This window comes from Tripterygium wilfordii, chromosome 17 (genome assembly GCF_013401445.1).
Source record: "Tripterygium wilfordii isolate XIE 37 chromosome 17, ASM1340144v1, whole genome shotgun sequence".
NCBI classification, from domain to species: Eukaryota; Viridiplantae; Streptophyta; class Magnoliopsida; order Celastrales; family Celastraceae; genus Tripterygium; species Tripterygium wilfordii.
This window is the reverse complement of record NC_052248.1, coordinates 5,965,781-5,986,139: the sequence shown is the minus strand read 5'-3', so window position 1 is coordinate 5,986,139 and position 20,359 is coordinate 5,965,781. Positions and strand designations below refer to the sequence as shown.

The window sequence follows — 20,359 nt, the reverse complement described above, 5'->3', positions numbered from 1 at the left end:
CTCAATAGGTTGATTGATCGAAATTGGTCAATTAACTATCAGGAATCAATTTTAAACAATTGAAACCTTGATGGTCAAATTGAAACACTGACCATCTTTCAGTGACCACAAGTCATATAAACTCGGGTAAAAACCAACCCTGAACCACCTACATAATGAATCTTTCCTGATGCATCAAATTTTGAAAGTCAATTTTTAATTTTACTTTACACATATCGACTAATTAGTGGGGTGGGATCACCTAATCCCTCTCCCTCTCCCTCTCCCTCTCCCTCTTCTCATTTCCCAAATTAAAATCAGGCCCAACACCCAAATCCTAGGCTCCCAATCAAAACCCTAAAATCAAGATTCTGCCTTTCAATTCCTTGTTTGTCCTTTTCCCCCTTTTGATTATCAATTGCATTTCTTAAATTCTTCCAGCATTACATAGACGGACACACATCCGCTGTATAATGTGTGTTGACATTTACGTGGATATAGTGTGATTCGAGGAGTAGTTGCTTTGAAAAGGTAGAGAACAAAGCAAAAGAGACAATGGAAGGTATACCGCACCCAATACCTCGAACTGTAGAGGAGGTCTTCAGCGACTTCAAGGGCAGGCGGGCTGGTCTCATTAAGGCTCTTACGATTGGTTCTCTTCTTTCTTCTTCTTCTTTTCCCCCAATTTCGCTTCCCCCGTCTCTTTCTCTATCTATCTATGAACTCGGGCGTTTTCATGAAGACTTTATGGGACTCGCTTAATTTCTCTCTGGATTTTCTTTTTTGCAGATGTCGAGAAGTTCTACCAGCAGTGTGATCCTGGTGGGTTCGGTTTTTCCTTGTTGATTTAGCTTAGCTTCACGTTTTTTCTTGCCTTTTTCGGGGTTTCGTGGACTAGGTATTACTGGGTTCGCAATTCGTATGGCTGTGATTTCTTGTTTGCATTTTTGCTGCCTTCGATATGTAAGCTGAAAAACAGTACATATAGAACCATTGTATCCGATTCATTCTCTTACCCTGCTTGAACAGTGTGACACTAATTGTGTTTTTGTTTTATTACTTGTGTAGAATTTGTTACCATAGCAACTGGAAATCATTCCGTAGAAGCTATGAAAACAACTACAACAAAATTCATTTTGTATTCACTTTTTAACACTCTAAGCATATCTATTTAACTTGCGTTATGGAGAGGTAGAGGGTTTTCCTTGGGAAGATCATGCTGTTTATTACTGTTTGTTTTTGTTTACAAAATCGAGGTGGTTTGGCCGTCAGATTGGACATTATTTGCTCATCCTTTCATCTTTAACTTAAATTAGCTCTAATTTAAATGTTATTCGCATTGTGTTTATCTAGTTGTATTGTGGATTTTGTCTTTTTGCAATTATTGCATTTTATGCTTTTTATCCATAAATTTGCTATGCTTACAGTTTTGTCTATATCGATATGTTAGATCGAAAAGATTCGCGATCTAGTTCAGTTATGATCAATTCACGTAGTATGGTAGCCCAGTAATAAAGGAGTGGAGTCAGTGGACCTGTTGAACTGGTCTTGATTAGGAGATCTTGGATTAAATTACATATCGGGAATCTTTAATTTGACTAATACTTGTGGCCTGCTATTGATTGTCAGTGTCTAGGGTTCACTGTGGGTGATCCTGAATGCCCTTACCTTGAAGAGATTATGTGTCACTAATGAAGGAAAAATGATAAAGGAAAAGAAAAGGAGGAGAGAGAGAGAGAGAGAGAGAGAAATCCATGTATTATTGTAGCAGGTCAGTCTTAGTGAATGAATGAGTAGGTGTATCAAAATTGGGTATTTTGTCTCAATGTGTGCTGCTTCTTACTTCTCAAAAAAGTTCTATATTTTATTCATTATTGTTTTGGGTAATTGTGAAATATATATTTCTGGATTTGTTAAATATTTTCTTGCTTGCAAGATATGAAAAATTGCAATCCCTATTTGTTTGTACTCAAGCCTTGAAATATGAAATTTTGTTTTCCTAACTAGAGTACCATAGTTGTCCTTACTGAGTTTTTGGTTTATACTAAAGTCTCTTGATTTTGGGGTGAAAGTAGAACTGTAATGGTAGCGATTATCTAAATTTTTTCTGTAACTTATATTTAGAAAAATTCTTATATGCTTGCATCCTTCCATATATGTTCTTCTTGATTGCATTGGTGTCATTCCTATTGAAATCCAGAATATTTTCACCCAGAGTTACACTGGCTGTCCAGTTTCTCATTTCAAATTTGTACTGATTGTCACTCGTTCTTTCAGCAGTTGTGCTGCTGCATTCTTTTTCCTGGAGAAAAGCATCATATTTTTGATCCCACATCATAAGAGGATGAGTTTAGCTGGCTTTTTGCCTTGGGACCACTGCTTTAGCTTTTAGGTCCTTAACAATTGTCTTTTTTGCCTTTTGACTTTACTGGAAAACAATTTGTTGATAATTGTAATATTCATTGCTATTCACTTTACCTTATGTTCTATGTAACATTTCTTCCATGGTGTCATTCATTTTCGTATATTGCTTGAAGGGTTCAAGTTTTCACAGACTTTTTTATATTATAATCGTGTTTTCTGAACGAGTTACAAATAATGATTGTTCTAATGATTTTTGGTGCTGGTATATACGAAAATGGTTTCTGTGTGGAGAATCCGATATTGGAAAGTGACTTGTTTCTGAATGTCTCTTTATTGTTTTGTGGAAACTGTTTCTGAATCTAAAATTTCTGTTTACAGAGAAGGAGAATTTATGTCTATATGGACTTCCTAATGAGACATGGGAAGTTAACCTACCTGTTGAGGAGGTGCCTCCTGAGCTTCCTGAGCCAGCTCTAGGTATAAACTTTGCTAGAGATGGAATGCAAGACAAGGATTGGTTATCACTCGTTGCGGTTCACAGTGATTCATGGTTGCTTGCTGTTGCATTCTACTTTGGTGCACGCTTTGGGTTTGGTAAGAATGAAAGGTATGAATAGTTGATTCACTTTTTAAGAGGTAAATTACAGCAACTTATTGCCTTGCTGATGTTTACATTACATTTTCACTTCTTGATGGTACTTGTATTGCTGACGCACTCTTCCACAAATACATTTTAAAGCATGGTCACACGTGCATGCTCGACTAATTATCCACTCAGTCTTAAATTCGTCATTTATTGTCATTTGTTGTTCACATTGTAAAGCTATGCTGTTTTGTTCTTTACTCGATTTTGGAGTAATTTCCTTCTTTTCCTCCCTTCCACGGGTCCTGTTTTCCCTGTTAGAATAGTAAAATGTTTGAAACATATGGGGATTACCTTTTATTGCTATAGTTGGCCTTTTTCTCTACACTTCACATTGTTCACATGTTTCCAGCCTAGTGAGCCTACAATTTAAAACCAGTCCAGATTGGGCCATTTGAAAGTTAAAATTTTGGAGCTTGCTTCTTATCTGGCTGGTTCACTCTCCCATTGAGAAACTGGTATGAACAGTCGCATACCCCGTTTGATTGGTACCCAAGATCTAGTTTGAATGTGGTGGTCATGTAAAGATGAGCTTCTGGTACCATCATTGATGATATTGCTTCTCCATCAGCTATTTCATAGTGGCCTTTTGAATGAAGGTTCAATTTATGGTCCTTCTAAGTCGGGCACAAACCAGCTAACCAATCAATTGTTTTTTTTATTCTTTGGCCTCAATATTTTGGAAGGTAATAACCCTTCTTTCTTCTTTTTTTTCCATTAAGAAAGTAGTGATAATTTTTGAATTCAATCACTGGTTCAACCACTGATGAGCTACATTGAACTTCTTGAACCAAAGCATAGCAAGTATTTGGGTCAGTTGGCAGTTTGAATTTTAAAACATTAGTTCGCACTTTCTTTTGTGGTTGTTTATTGAACAAGGTCTTACCATTCTTCATCTATACATTACACCCAATGCATGCCATGTGGTATGGAAAGAGAATTTTAGCCCCGTTTTATTGGCCAAGATCATGGCCACATTTGAAATAGAGTTATATATTAGAAATTGTTTTGTTTTGTGACTGTTTGTCCCAGACATGCTAGGGCCTGCTTCATGAATTCATGGGAAGAAAATTGTTTCCTAATGTTTGAAGTTGGAATTATAGGAAGAGACTCTTCCACTCGATAAATGAGCTCCCAACCATTTTTGAAGTTGTGACTGGAAACGTCACTGGAAACGTCAAGCAACCAAAGGACCAATCTGCTGCTAATAACAATAGTAGCAAAAGCAAATCTAGCGGAAAGGTGGTAATCAGTTGAACATATTGTTATTTTGTTTTGTGTCTGCTTTGATCCATATTTTTTGTTATGTTACTGTTATGCAGTCTCGACAGCCTGAGTCCCAAACTAAGCCAGTTAAGATGTCTCCACCACATAAGCACGAAGATGAGAGTGGGGAGGAAGAGGAAGACGATGAACAGGGTGCAACTTGTGGGGCGTGTGGTGAGAGTTACGGAGGTGATGAATTCTGGATTTGCTGTGATATATGTGAGAGATGGTTCCATGGAAAATGTGTGAAGATTACCCCTGCTAAGGCTGAGCATATCAAGCAGTACAAGTGCCCAGGTTGCAGTAGCAAGAGGGCTAGAGTCCAGTAAATAGCTGAAGTTGAAGTTAGTAAAACAGTTGGACAAAGTCAAATCTGACGAGGTCTAGGACTTCTGGTAAACAGTTTGGAAAAAAGTTTGTTTCCATATTAGTTAATGATATTGAAGGACTCCAGATGAGATTATTGACAATTGTGGTTTTAAGTTAGTTCCTGGCAGCTTGCAGTTTTATATAAATGTTTGCCCAGTTTTCTGGTTTTGTTCTTGATGATCATTTTTTTACATGTTGATGCATAATTGCCATGTGGGGCCTCATTTGCCTTGCTAATTTTCCTTCTAATTGCTTGAAGAAAGGAATGGAGGAGAGAACACAAGCACCACCTTGTCACTCCCAGGAAATGCCCAGGGCACATTAGAATTAGAAATCAATATTATTATTGTTGGACAGTCTCCTTATATTGAAAGCATTCTCTCTATTGTTTTGGAAGGTTGATATCATTTTTGCCTTAATCGTCCACATTGTAGACGATGCCCATTTACATATGATTTGTTACCTTTATGTACAAAATACATTTCCTCAATCCAGGAAACGGTTTTAAATTTATCTCTGGGCGTTGAAGGTGTTCTGGTTGTAATTGGCATAGAAAGTCTTTGGAAACACTTCGAGTCACCGAGTGTTGTGGGTCTTTGATAAGATCCTACATTGGAAAAATTAAGGGAGGAGTAGTAATAGATAAGAAGAACCCACAATCTAACACATCAAAACCGATTTTCTGGGCCTAAGCGAGAACTTTAGGCCTAGACGAACAAATCCATAAGAGCTTCAGTCAAGAGCGAACGATATCCAAATGTGGCGCTACAAATCTATCCAAACTCAAACCAAACCAAAGGTCTTCATCATTGTTGAGAAACATTCATGTTTACTTCCTTTTCTCCACTAAGTATAAGTACAGGCTCTCCCAAGCAGTTTCTGAAACATCAACTGCAAAATAACTAGATTTTGGAAGTCCAACCAACAAAGTTCTTTTAATATATTACTCTCGCATTGTTATGGAAATAACACAGCAGCAATTATAAATACCATATTGTGAAGGGAATGATACAGCAATGATTGCTAGTTTTCCCAATCTAAAACTTGAAAAATACAGAATGAAGCAATTGCCAACGGATGGAAACAAATACTACAGAAAACCCTAAACCTCATCGACATCATTCTTAACCTCTTAACAAAGTGCCGAGCTTCTAAATGTATAATAACCTAGCAGTCAAGAGGGACATCCTTGTGGGTGTAAATCACCCCCTTATCGCCATCCACCACTTGTCCGCTACCTCTAAGAATCCTGTACACAGAAAGGGGAAGAAAAAAAGAGCCCTAGCAAAATCAGCATTTTAAGCCGAGAATACTATGTAAATTTACTTAGCTAATAATTGTTAAAACTGGTTCATTTGGGAAAAAGAAAAACAGGATACGCTAAACAGTCTGACTCATACCATCGTGTTGTTAACAATCCTTCAACTCCTACGGGACCGCGAGCATGGATCCTGCTAGTACTTATTCCAACCTATTCAGCAGTCAGAGAGGGACAAGTCTAAGAACCTGAACAAATTCAATAACCAAAATTTAGTTGCAAAATGACATTCTACCTCTGCGCCTAGTCCAAATCGAGCTCCGTCACAAAATCTTGTGCTAGCATTGTGGAACACAGCAGCACTGCAAATGCAAATAGCACACCTTCATCAGAAAGCTACCAACTTTAAATGAGCTTACATTTGAAAATTTGAGTTACACAGTAAATGATCGCAGAGAATGACAAAATTTAAGCCATAATTTCACATTGAATCTGGAGGTCCAAATAACTTTTAACAAAGAAGTGCAATGAACATGGACATGGCATAACCTGAGACTGAACCATTTTTCAAGGGATGCAGAACTTTTAAGCTTAACACATACCTATCAACCTGACATAGAAAAATTTCTGCAACCTCACGATCTTCTGCTATGATACAATCAGTGTGCGCGCTGCAAAAAAGAAAAATAATACAACCCCATAAAACTGTAGACTTTGATTGTGTGTCATAGAGTGTCTCAAAGTGTTAACAGGATTATCATATACAAAGAAATGCTCTTTTTTTAATGAAAAAGAAACATGCTCTTGCCTTCCATGTTGATGAATATGATCAACCGCTGCATATACATCATCAACAATTTCAACAGTGCAAGCCATCAAATTGTACTCGTGATGAAATGTGTCTGCTTGTGGAACATTCAGCTCCTTGCTTGCCCTGGGTCCTCCATATAAAGTAACACCTGCAGAAAGATAAACAAGTTGCAATTCAGTGTACTCTCAGGTGACAACCAGTAACCTTAAGCAATAGACACACAACAAATGGAAGGTCCACACATCAACATAGTTTGTAAAGAGAGATTCTGTAAACACAAACGGGCAAAACTTTGGTAATTTTATCATCCACTGATGCCCTTCACAATCTAAACCAAATATACAATTTAAGAAATCGTAAACTCAGAGTGGACAGCCTGAGGAAAACATATCCTCAGATATCTCCCGCTGAAAAGTCAGAAAGAACATGAGCCAACTGGAAAAGGGCCATCAAAGAGTAAGAAAACAAGTAACACAGTTCTAACTAAGCACAGGAGTTGTGACATCCAGTTTCTAGTAAAGATGCAGAAGAGCTCGCAATCTGGTGGCCATAGTAATAACATCCACTGATGGGAAGTAAAATCTTCATCAACCATTTGTGTTCAATTATAAGACACACTAATATATCAGGGTTTTTTTTAAACTCACTATCATCAATTACTTGGCAGCCAATTGACAATTCTCAAAACAGGGAACGAAGTAAATACACACTATGGACAGAAAATACAGCTCACATGAGAAGAAAGATAACAGTTCAAAGATTAACGTCCAATCCATCCATGATGCACGAATAATAAATATGACAGAAGTGTACCTTCAGTGCAAAGCTCAGTAGTGAGTTCAATAAGCCCACCAGTCTGCACCAAATCCTTGTGTACAAGGAGTGTTTCCTGAAAGTAGCAGAAAGAACATTCCTATAGATGATGAACATCCATCTTAACAAGCAAAGGGCACTAACTAACGTTATTCAAACCTTGTGAGTATTACTCGAGGAAGACATAAAATAAAAAATAATCAGGCAGTAAGTGCAGATACCATCGCATTACAGGCTGCTGGATAATCAACTTTTGCATCCAAAACAATGCGCTTTGCCACATCCATATTGGCAGATTTGTCAACATATACATGGCAGATTCCATCTGAGAGGCAAAGAATGCAGCTAAGCTTTACGATCCACTATCATGATCTCACTACAATAAATAACTGGAACATCAGTTACAGCACCCAAATATAACCATCTCACCAGCATGACCAAGAACAGGAATTTTAGTTGAACTTTTTATTTGGGAAACGAGTTTATTGCTGCCTCTTGGGATAACAAGATCTATCACTTCATCAAGCTGCCACATAGAAGAAAACGCTGAGTACCTACTTCAGTTCAGGTACCGAAATTAACATTTTAAGACAGTCAATTGAGATTCTTGGTTCTACTACCTTAAGCAGATCAGGGATCTCCTCTCGTGTAGTCACAAGTCCAATAAGTCTTCCACCAACACTGTCTGGGATAGCTGCAGTGATAACCTATACATTTAATACAGGTGACTTATTTAGACAACTTATAACTGACTACAAGATAATAAGAAACAAATATAGCATCTAAATTCTAATCATTTAAATTTAAGAAACCTTGTGCAATATGGCATTTGACCGCTTGGCTTCCTTTCCACCTTTGAGGAGAAGTCCATTCCCACTTCGGATGGCTAATGAAGCAATCTATACATAGCATGAAAAAAAAAAAATTATAGTCAGCAATAGACGACGTGCCAAAATCAAAAGAAACATCATAAAACCATTATGTGATAAAAGGCATTCATCCAGTATAACAGAGAGGGGAAAGAGGAGTTAGACTGGGTACAGCTATCACTGTTTTCCGCAGAGCAAACTGAATGGCAACATAAGAGGCATTTATTGCCTTCTTTTCAAATTTATACTCTTCACTGGGCCCAACATATATTAGCCAATAGAGTAAAGTACCACTGGACTTAGTATAAAAACACAAACAGATATAAGAACACTAAATCAGCGTACACGCATTATGAGAATATAAAAAGAGAAAACAGGAAAGGAAAAGCAGCCTTATTCACCTGTACTAGTGCATCAGGTCGAGATTCGAAAACAATCAAGAGAACCCCCAAGGGAGACGATGTTTTCTCCAAGAGAAGTCCATCCGCAAGCTGGATGCCAAGAAAAAAGGAATATCAGGAAACTCTACATAAAATATTGTCCCAAAGGTATAACCACAGAAGGGAAATAAAAGATGTTTTGATTACAGAAAGGAAACAAGTCTCATTTTTTTCAAAAGAAATATCTAATAGTTAGGATGCGGAGTAAACGAAAAACTCAAGTTTTTATCACGAACTTAAGTAAAGTTTTCACACAATTTCCAACATACCTACTAGTTCAATAGCCAACTTGACTTACCTCAGTCTTTTTCAAAACACGACCAATTGGATCTTCCATATTTGCGAGCACGCGAATTGAGTTTGCAAGGCTCCGAATCTGCGAAGAAAATTTTCTTAATTTAAAGAAAAAAGACATAAATGGTTTATTCAACAGCCAACTTATGAAACATATAATTGTCTTGCCTTCCCCGGCTTTAAAGCCAACCGTGATATTAAGGATTTCTCCAGCCCTGCCTGTTGTGCAGCAGCAACATCAGCTTCATTTTCAAAAATGATCAGTTGTTCATTTGCTTCCAGGGCATTAGCTACATCCAACAAAATTTTTTTCCTCTCCTGTGAAGATAGGGCCTGCAGGAAACATTACCCAATGAGTTGTCACTTAAGTAGAATATACTGTTAATGGCATTGATTTAGGGATATTGATGGCAATAAAGTAGGATTGACTGTTATGTATATTAGCTGTGTAATTATATACAATTATTCGGTAGATCATAGAGAATATATATCTTCCTTATTAAGCAGATTCCAGCCCTGTAAATCAGCTATTTATTAGGCTGATTATAGCCCTGTAAATTAGCTAATTGATTTCTAAGAATCATCATTGTAAAGTCACATATAATGAAAGACTCCAAAGGAGAAAGGACAAGTTTTTCTTGTCACAAACTACTGTGTATTTTACATGGTATCGGAGCCTATGTCCTGTGTTTAGTTCTTGCCAAATTGCCTTCTGGAGTCCTGGGTTTTCTTCTTGTCTTGAGCAACTCTTGTGATTCCTCTTGTTTACTCCTTGGTCCTAATCCAAGTTCTGGATTTCTGTGCTAATATTCCTTTGTCTTAAACCAGCAATTCTTAGTTAAGCGTCTCTCTCTGGTCTTTGGTTAGTTTGTGATTTCTTCTTGCTCAAAAATCATGTCTTCTGAAAAGTCTGATTCTTTTTGTGTTCGTTTTACTGGGAAAAATTACACTGCCTGGGAATTTCAATTTCAATTGTTTGTCAAGGGAAATAATTATGGGGTCATATTATTGGGAGTGATTCAGCTCCTAAAGACACAGACAAGTATGCGAAATGGGAAGTTCAAGATGTTAGGATCATGTCCTTGATCCTAGGTTCTATTGATACTCATATTATTCTTAATTTGAGGCCTTATAAAACTGCTAAGGATATGTGGAATTACTTGAAAAGGGTCGTGTCTCCTTCATTGTCTACCAATCTTATCTCTGTTGGTCAATTTGTTGAAAATAATTGTAATGTCCTTTTTTCTCGTGCTAGTTGCATTGTGTAGGATCAGGCATCCGGGAAGATGATCGCGAAGGGGCCTAAAGTGGGACGACTCTTTCCTCTACACATCATTCCTATCACAGTTCCTAGGTTTCCTTCTTCTGTTGTTGCTTGTAATGATGTTAGTATTGACAATCAAGGGTGGCATAGACGACTTGGCCACCCTAATCCTCATGTACTTCGTACCTTGATGAATTCTGGTTTACTAGGTAATAAAGAATCCTTTTCACTTGGAGATATTACATTTGATTGTGCCACTTGCAAGCTTGGTAGAAGTAAAGTTTTGTCCTTTCCAACTCATACATCTCGGGCATCACATTGTTTTGACCTTATTCATAGTGATGTTTGGGGGATCCCATTGTCTCACATGCTCATTACAAATATTTTGTTACATTCATCGATGATTATAGCCGCTTCACTTGGGTTTACTTTCTTCGTTCTAAGGATGAAATCTTTACTGTTTTTAAGACTTTTCTTGCTCTTCTTGAGACTCAATTCCCAGTCAATATCAAAGTCTTACGATCAGATTCAGATGTCTACAAAGTTTCAAGAATTTCTTCAAAGCAAAGAGATTCTCTCTCAACGTTCTTGTCCTTCCACTCCGCAACAAAATGGTGTTGCTAAGAGGAAGAACCGGCATTTGCTTGATGTGGTAAGAACCTTGTTACTTGAATCATTTGTTCCCCCTCAATTTTGGTGCGAAACTCTTTCCATTGCCGTCCATCTGATCAATCGCTTACCAAGTCCCAATTTGCACAATACTTCACCTTTCTATCAGTTGTTTAAATATTCTCCATATTACTATAATCTTCGTACATTTGGTTGGGTATGTTTTGTGCATCTTCCAACGCATGAACGTACTAAACTCAGTGCTCAATATGTCAAGTGTGCCTTCTTGGGTTATGCTATCAATCAAAAGGGATATTTGTGTTATGATACTCACGCTCGTCGCATACGTGTCTCCAGGAAAGTAATTTTCTTTGAAAATCAATATTTCTTTCAAAATCATTTTGCAGTGTCTTCTCCATTTGCATCTATTTTACATAATTTCTCTGTCTCTCCTACGGATGTAGAAAGGCTTAAACTTGGTTTTGTGTATGAAAGGCATCCTCATCGGGATGATTCCATTTTGGATTCTTCTAGGACCCCTCAAGATCTTACTCCGGCCCCTGATCCTGCCTCAAAAATAGATGCCGATCCAGCACCCCTTCGTCGCTCTACTAGACCTTCAAGACCACTTGATTGGTATGGTTTTTCATCACCTGTCTCTCTTGTAGTTACTTTGTCTTCTCTTTCTATTCCTTCTTGTTACAAACAGGCCATGGAACATAAGTGTTGGCAGAAAGCAATGGATGACGAACTTCAAGCACTAGAGGAGAATCACACTTGGGATATTGTGCCTTGTCCTCCTTCAGTGAAACCTATACGGAGTAAATGGGTTTACACTGTGAAATTACGATCTGATGGTTCTCTTGATCGCTACAAAGCTCGGCTAGTAGCTCTTGGTAACAAACAAGAATATGGCATTGACTACAAGAAGACTTTTGCTCATGTTGCCAAGATGACCACGGTTCGGACTGTTCTGGCCTTTGCAGCTTCGCAATCTTGGAGTTTGCACCAGATGGATGTGAAAAACGCTTTTCTTCACAGTGATCTCAAAGAAGAAATCTATATGACGCTTCCTTCTGGGATGACTACTTCCTCTTCCCATTATGTTCGTAAGCTTAAGCGTTCTTTATATAGGTTGAAGCAGGCCCCACGGGCTTGGTTTGAGAAGTTTCGCAATACGCTTCTTAACTTCTCTTTCAAACAAAGTCAGTATGATGCTTCACTCTTCTTCCACAAAACTGCTACGAGTATGGTTCTTCTCTTAGTTTATGTGGATGACATTATCATTACTGGGACTAACGTTACTTTGATCACTAAGCTTCAAAAGATGTTGCATGAATCTTTTCATATGAAAGATCTTGGTCATCTCACATATTTCTTAGGCTTGGAGGTGAATTCTCAATCCAATGGAATTTTTTTGAATCAACATAAGTATGTTAACGATCTTATCACCTTGGTTGATTTGGAGGATACTAGTTCTGCTGATACTCCTTTGAAGGTGAATGTCAAGTATCGGAAGGCAGAAGGGGACCTCCTCTCTGATCCGACTCTTTATCGGAAACTTGTTGGGAGCCTCATCTACTTGACTATTACTCGGCCAGACATCTCATATGTCGTTCACACAGTAAGTTAGTTCATGAATTCTCCTCGGCATTTTCATCTAGCTGCCATTCATCGCATTATCCGCTACTTGCGTACATCTCCTACCCGTGTGCTATTCTTTCCAGCTGGTTCCTCCATTTATAGTGATGCAAATTGGGCAAGGTGTCCTGATACTCGCTGGTCAGCTACGGGTTGGTGTATGTTTCTTGGTGATGCATTGACTTCTTGGAAATGTAAGAAACAAGATTGTGTTTCTAAATCTTCCACTGAAGCTGAATATTGCGCCATGTCTGCCGCTTGTTCTGAATTGTGTGGTTGCTTGGTCTTCTTATGAAGCTTGGCTTTCCTCAAAATCATCATACTTCTCTTCATGTTGATAACACTAGCGCTATTCAGATTGCAGCCAATCCCGTTTTTCATGAAAGAAAAAGCACATCAAGGTTGATTGTCACTATATCCGCGAAGCTTTCGATCGCGGAGTGATCTATCTTCCTTACATTTCTACTAATCTTCAGGTGGCCGATGTATTCACCAAAGCAATGACTCAACAACGACATCAATTTCTTGTTGGCAAATTGTTGCTGGTTGACTCGCCAACATCAATTTGAGGGGGGATGTTAATGGCATTGATTTAGGGATATTGATGGCAATAAAGTAGGGTTGACTGTTATGTATATTAGCTGTGTAATTATATACAATTATTAGGTAGATCATAGAGAATATATACCCTCCTTATTAGGCAGATTCCAGCCCTGTAAATCAGCTATTTATTAGGCTGATTATAGCCTTGTAAATTAGCTAACTGATTTCTAAGAATCATCATTGTAAAGTCATATATAATGAAAGACTCCAAAGGAGAAAGGACAAGTTTTTCTTGTCACAAACTAGTGTGTATTTTGACATATACGACATTATATCTTGCTGGCTAAGATGTCACCAAGACAAATTGTGGCAAAATAATGTTTATTTCAGGGGTATTTTTATTACTTTCAGATATGATATTATTCTGTTGTTAGGAGTTTAGCTTATTGATCCTTATTGAACTAGGAAGTCTTTTCTTATTAGAACCGCTAGAGGTCTTTTCTTAATTGGTAGGGTATGTCTTTTCCAATTAGAAGTAGAAGTATTTTATTTCTCCATATAGGATTAGAACTTTGGTTCTCTATATAAAGGACCTTGTACTAACTCATAATACAGCTTTCAAATTTCTGAGTTTGAACTTTGAATCAATTCTCTTTTGAGATTGTTTTCTTTTCATGGTGAGACTTCATCAAACTTTCTTCTAGGAAAGATTCCTAGGAGGCCTTAGTGAGACTCTTAAGGTTATTGTCTTTCTTTTCATCCATCTATAAAACACCCAAAATCCATAAATCACTATTTACGTGCATTACTGTTCACAGCAATTTGAGCAGCAAGTTACTGGTTGTAAAGCAACTTCAAAAGTTGTCCTACATCACAAACGGGCCTCTATTATTAAAATAACATGACAAGTAAAGAACATATTTAACCTCTCTACGATAAAGTAATGTCACGTTACCTGAAGTCGCCTGGAACCTTCCCTTGCTGCAACCGCCATGTCACGTGCACTAACCTCGTTCCGTGGGGCCCACAAATGCGCATCTTGATGAAAGAGTGTGCCAATATGCTCTCCTTCAAGGACTTTAATTATGTTTTCAGGAGCATACCCACTACAACAAGGTAAAAAAGAGAAACCAGATAAGAGCTTACTTTGCCATGAGACAAAGTAATATAACAGAAATCATCATCAGGATATGCTCGTATGCAGAAAGCCCAATACAAAAATAACAAAGCAAATATACTAAATCACAATTCATGTTGATCGGAATCGCTTTGCGAGTGAGGGGTAACACTTCTGACTACATATTTACCCTTTCTAGCAAGTCAAGCAGCAAATAACATGCAGAAAGAAAGGATAAAATTATTCTATTGAAGAGTGTTCAGTTTTTTTTTTTCCAGTAATAGTGATATATGGGCCCCGTTTGGAGGAGTATTTTTTGTAGCATTTATACTACTTGCTAGTATAAATGCTACTGCCTTACCAAACGAGTTTTTTCGGCACATAATCCGAGACATTTTTACTCAGCATTTTATGCTACTTTTGACATGCTATTTGTATGAAGCATTTTAGTAGCATTTCACCGTCAAAAGTCAATATTATCCCCATTAATTTTTTTATTCCATTTATACCCTCACTTCATGTGTTATTATAAATTAATTAATAAATAAATAAATTTATTGATATTATAAAATATTTATCATTTAATATATGCTACTCAGCAAAAATGTTACCAGCAAAAGTTCAACCAAACACCACACAATAAACTTTTAGGCACAAAATGCTTCTGGATATCTGCAATGTAAGGACCACAACTTGCAGTAGAACCATGGAATCTCTAACATAAGTGGAGATACGAATACAATTAAGTTTTGGCAGTGGCATTTACAGAATTAGCAATCACAATATAGCATTTAAGTATACCTGGTGATGACAACTGGGATGCCAGCATCAGCTGCACTAACAGCAGCTTTTACTTTTGCAGTCATACCTCCTCTTCCCACCCTAGACTTTTCACCAAATGTAATTTCACTCTGATGTACTTTGTTGATGTAGGTATGGATTAGCTTTGATTGTGGTTCACTTGGGGGCCCACTGTAAAGACCCTCTACATCACTCAAGAGAACAAGAAGGTCAGCTTTGAGCTCCAAAGCCAATAGAGCAGCTAAACTGTCATTGTCCCAAAATATACCAGAAGAATCCTGAAACAAGTTCAATATATCAAACCACATGTGAATGGATGCACGCAAGAAAAGTTGCAATATATAAAGAAAAAGGAATCTAACTCTAAGTAATAAGATCTAAGAATACAGCATGAATTTGTAGAACAAACTGAAGGCGAATCATCTATCTGCTGCATGCTATTGAAACTGTTATCCACAACAAATAGAAGCAAGATTTAACCACAACCAGCAACTAGCCATGACCCGCTATCATATCCTAGCTACCAATAGCCAACCGCAACCAGCTAGTTGCCCCCAAAATTAATCTTCACCAATTAAAATATTTAGGCAATGTTTTTATACAAATTTCATCATATTATCCCGGACCAACTTACCTTAGTGGAATTGAGCCCTGTTTCTCAACCTTCTACCAGTGACAATAAATTGTGTATTTTATTTTATCATCAAGAAACATGGGCAATTAAATCATGAAAAGATACAAAGCAGTAAATGAACCACAGACCTCATACGGAGCCTTCCTTGTACTTATTGCATCATTCTCATTCAGTATCGGAACAACCTTCAGCGATAACAACGAGATCACCGTTTCATTGAGTTGCTTTCTAAAATCTTTATCCCTAAAATCACTATCTGTCACTAGAAGCTGTGCTGATGTTATATCAAGCTGCATGGAGGAAAAAAAAACCATCATTAAATGACAAGAACAGAAAGAGTAACAGTATATTACAAATATAAGTTGAGAACTCTGGATGGAAGATAATTTAACCACCTGACTAAACAATGTATCGTATAAAGCCATGAGACTGTTTTGTCCAACAGCTGCACATGCCTTCCCATCCAGGTCAACTTGAGGCTTCTGGAGATCAGCAAGACTGGAAGCACATACATTGATTAGAATTTCAATTAAATTGAAAAAGCGTGTAAGATTATCCCCTCTCCGTAACCACCAAAAAATTGATGGCAGCAATGCATATTTATTACTATCCTCATTTGGAATAATCAACGAATGGCAAGCAACGAAATTTATACTTGGTTCTTTCTTATACGACCAACATCATAACTAAAACAGAAACATTCTCTGAACCAAAATATCTCCCAAACTAATAAAGTAAAACACATAGAAAAAGACAACAAAACCTGCCTGCTATTAATTAATCTTCGATATCTGAGCCTTTGACGACCAAGACCAACAGCGCCAGAAGTCACAACAATAACTTCAAATCCTTGTGAATTCAATTCCTTAACCTGAATGTCATATTAGCTACGTCAGCAATGAGGATTTAACATTAATATTAACTGTTAATCTCCAGTAATAATTATCTGAGTCGAGAAGAAAAGTGGAAATACTCCTCGGTCTCATTTATCATCCTTACCCCATAAAATTCTGAGTTTCAGAACAAAGTGCCCGACAACAGAAGTTCAATAATTCAAAAAAATTCCAGATTACATTATATTACACAGATGTCAGAGGTTCACAAAATGGGGGAAAAGAAGTTCAAAAAAATTTACCTGCTCACATAGAGATCCTAGCCTCCCAAGAGCTAATCTTCCATCCCTTCGAGTAACAACAGCAGTCCCAACCTTGAAGGAACGAAAATCAATAAACACACATGTACTTTCTACAAGGCATTTACATAGAAAATTCGAATTGAAACAGAAGTCCAAAAATTTATACAAAAAAAAGGCCAACAATCTATGCGACCAGAACGGAACACAATTAAATGTGAATGCTACGAAGCGACTTCAACAAGAAAATTCACTCGAGCAGAAACCATTAACATTTAAAAGCAATGAATCGCATAAAAATATCGGAAGTACTGGTAAACAAAATGAGCCACACCTTGATAATGAGGCGCTTAACGCTCTTGACAAAAGCTCGAGAAGGATCCATGCCGTTGATGTTTGACCTCGTGATGCCGAGTTCGAGTGAGTCGAGAAATTCCTAAACGGGCTGAGTTCGGGTGGAGGAGACTCAGTGGGATGGACAAGGGTTTCAGACGAGACGAGCTAGGCGCACTACAGAAACGTGGCGGTGGCGCTAGGGACAATTTTGAAAGTAGCAATTGGTTTGAATGGTAGTATATATGCTGTAACCTAAAGGGTTGGTTTAATTTGTATTGGAAGTATACATGCGGTATAAAATAGAGTTAATTAACAATATGTCTCTCAAAACAAATTCGTATTTTAATAGGTCTACTCTAAATGTCTAAATTTTTTTACACTCATAAATTCCATAAGTTAATAATATTTATTACATTAAAAATAAAATATTTAAAACTTCTTTTTTATTAACCACATTATCCTCAATTATTGTTTTTAATTCTAAATTTTAACAATAAAATATTTCTCTGATGTTAATGTATTGAACTGAAACTCTGATTAAGATGGTTTTTTTAAAGATGGAAAGAAGACTCAAATACCCACATAATTGTATCTAACTAGTTGCATGCATGATAAACAATAGAGCTTGAATTATAGAAAATTGAGATAATTGTGAAATGAACAATTAACTACAATACATTTTAAAATATTTTAAAAGGTTTTTAAAAGTGACAAAGTTTGAAGTGCAACTCACTTCACAAAGATCTTAATTATAATGCGAGTACATTCAGCAGTAAGATAATAACACTGCTATATATAACATGACATTATTGAATTGTAACATATGGTTGATCACATGAGACGGAAAAAGACATGATGATTGAAAACGTTTCTTAATACAACTTCAATTTAATTTAATTTAATTTTTTTACATGTGGCAAGAGTTTGAGCCATACAGAAGCAAATGTGACAGCTTCTAAAGCACTTCAGTATTTTGTAATACACTTATCTTAATTATATGATTATGATTGTTCAATTGCTTAGCCATAACTTTTCATTATTTTACCTTTTTTAATCACTTTTTGTTGTTCCTATTAGTATTTATGCACATTTAATTGGTGTTTGGCCGTTACTTTTCATTATTTTACATATTTTATCACTTTTTGTTGCTCTTAATAGTATTTATGCACATTTAATTAGTTATCATTGAAATAGCATTGATTTTCCAACAATTAACATCTTTAATATTATGTTTATTTAATTTTTTAACATCTTTAGTATTGATGGTTTTCCTATATTTAAGGGGAAGCTTTTTACCCTTCTTTTAGCTATTCTCCACAATTCAAGGAGAGACATCCTTAAGGCTTCCATTTTATATATATAAATTGATGATATATTTTTCTAGATTTGAATATTGTAAAGGTTAAATCGAGACTCAAAGTTTATACATCGAAACTGTGTTTCTGTCATTAGTATGGTCGAACAGTCGTAACTCACATGTTTGAACTTCGATTGAGAATATATTTTTTATGGCATTCGAAAGAAGACTAAAAAATCCACAGATTTGTGTCTAATATTCATTTGGAGATTCGAACATTTTAGAGATCAAATCTATGCTCAAAGTTTATAAAACGGAAATTGTATTTTTGACATCAATGTGTTTGGATAGTCATAACTCACTTGTTTTAGCTTCAATTGAGACGATTTTTATGATGTTCGAAAGAAGACTTGAAAACCCATGAATTTGTATCTAATATTAATTTGGAGATTCAAAATATATGAATCAGAGTTATATTTTTTATATCAGTGTGTTCAGACAATCATAAGGGGTCAAATATAGGTTCAAAATGAGGGGATGGGCAAAGAGGGGAGAGAGAGAGAAAGAAGAGGAGGGGAGAGGCGGAGACGATAGAGAGAGAGAAGGTGGGGAGACAAGAAGATGATAGAAAGAGAATGAGGGGGAGGAGTGGAGAGAAGGGGTAAATATGATACTGAGAATAATTTTTAGGTTTTATGAGAGATGAGAATTTTTTTAATTAATGTCATGTAGGCATGCTTACTCATCAGTGCCACATAGATTATGAAATGTTATGCACATATAGGCCTAGTTTGGTAAAGCTTTTTGAAAGTAATAGATATACTAGCAGAAATGCTGAAGAATTTTAATAACAGATATGCTGCATGAATGCTGGATATGTGTTTGGTTATACTTTTGTTGGTGACAATTATTCTATGTAGTATATTGTGACAAATTACTCGCATGGCTATTAAGCATTCTAGTTATATGCAAGACATATAAATGGATCTAAACATCAAAGTTAAATATATAAATTAAAGAAAATTAAAAAAATATAATTCATAGAATTAATTGAAAAAACATAATTATAAATAATAATTTCGGTTAATACTATTAATTAATTAATTATATAAAGTGTAAAAATTGTGATATTTAATAAAACCCTTACTTAATAAGTGAAAATACGTCAATTGAACATCTTTTTGTCTTACAAATACATATAAATATATCCAATTAAATTCATACATGTTTTCATTACGTAATAAGTAAAATACATCACATGCTCATTAGTTGTTGCACCACTGATCGTATGATATTTTATATCTTTTTATATCTCACTTTACACTTATTTTTGTCTCTATTTATTTGAATGGACATGGATATTACATAAATACTCTTAATTTTGGATTGTAAATTAATTTGTACAAAAGTGAAAAAGGCTTCTTTAAGCCCATCATATAAACCCATGTTCAATGCTTGCCTTGAGATGAATCCATTACAAATAAGGAATCAAGAATACTTGCAGATCAAGAAAGAGGGAAAAAAGAAAATAAATAGAAGAACATAATAAAAAGTCAAGGCTTGCTAGTGCTAATCGTGAGAAATTGTCAAGGAAAGGACAAAGACAAGATTTTGGAAAGTGAAAGAAATGGGCCGGCTGTTGACAATAAGAAATGTGAGAGAATGAAGAAGCTTTGGTGTGAAGTTGAAGGAAATACTTTGGCAAGAAAGAAGGAAACAAAGAGACCAAGTCATACAATGAATTGGACTTGAATTTTGGCATTGGCATTGGCATTGAGCTATTATAAAAGGACAATGCTAGAGACCCCCAAAATTTAACCCCCAAAAGTCCCCCAAATCTATGTGGCATTAAAATAACCGTTGATTAAAAACACACATG

At 36.3% G+C, this 20,359-nt stretch overlaps 2 protein-coding genes across 2 annotated transcripts; one reads left to right on the top strand and one right to left on the bottom strand.

The window, feature by feature from the left end:
- Positions 1–234: 234 nt before the first annotated feature.
- Positions 235–4,798, top strand: LOC119983073 (PHD finger protein ALFIN-LIKE 7-like). The gene is made up of 5 exons (XM_038826730.1): positions 235–631; positions 769–801; positions 2,722–2,950; positions 4,090–4,228; positions 4,309–4,798. The coding sequence occupies exons 1-5, from the start codon at positions 535–537 to the stop codon at positions 4,579–4,581; spliced, it is 771 nt and encodes a 256-aa protein (XP_038682658.1). The 5' UTR covers positions 235–534; the 3' UTR covers positions 4,582–4,798.
- A 730-nt stretch (positions 4,799–5,528) lies between these two features.
- Positions 5,529–17,414, bottom strand: LOC119981744 (delta-1-pyrroline-5-carboxylate synthase-like). The gene is made up of 20 exons (XM_038824858.1): positions 17,182–17,414; positions 16,851–16,922; positions 16,483–16,586; positions 16,111–16,213; positions 15,844–16,005; positions 15,082–15,359; positions 14,119–14,269; positions 9,275–9,439; positions 9,111–9,188; positions 8,774–8,863; positions 8,316–8,402; positions 8,124–8,210; positions 7,933–8,029; positions 7,725–7,828; positions 7,504–7,579; positions 6,688–6,838; positions 6,482–6,550; positions 6,175–6,241; positions 6,022–6,092; positions 5,529–5,870 (listed from the first exon to the last, which is right to left on the bottom strand). The coding sequence occupies exons 1-20, from the start codon at positions 17,230–17,232 to the stop codon at positions 5,789–5,791; spliced, it is 2,145 nt and encodes a 714-aa protein (XP_038680786.1). The 5' UTR covers positions 17,233–17,414; the 3' UTR covers positions 5,529–5,788.
- Positions 17,415–20,359: the final 2,945 nt, after the last annotated feature.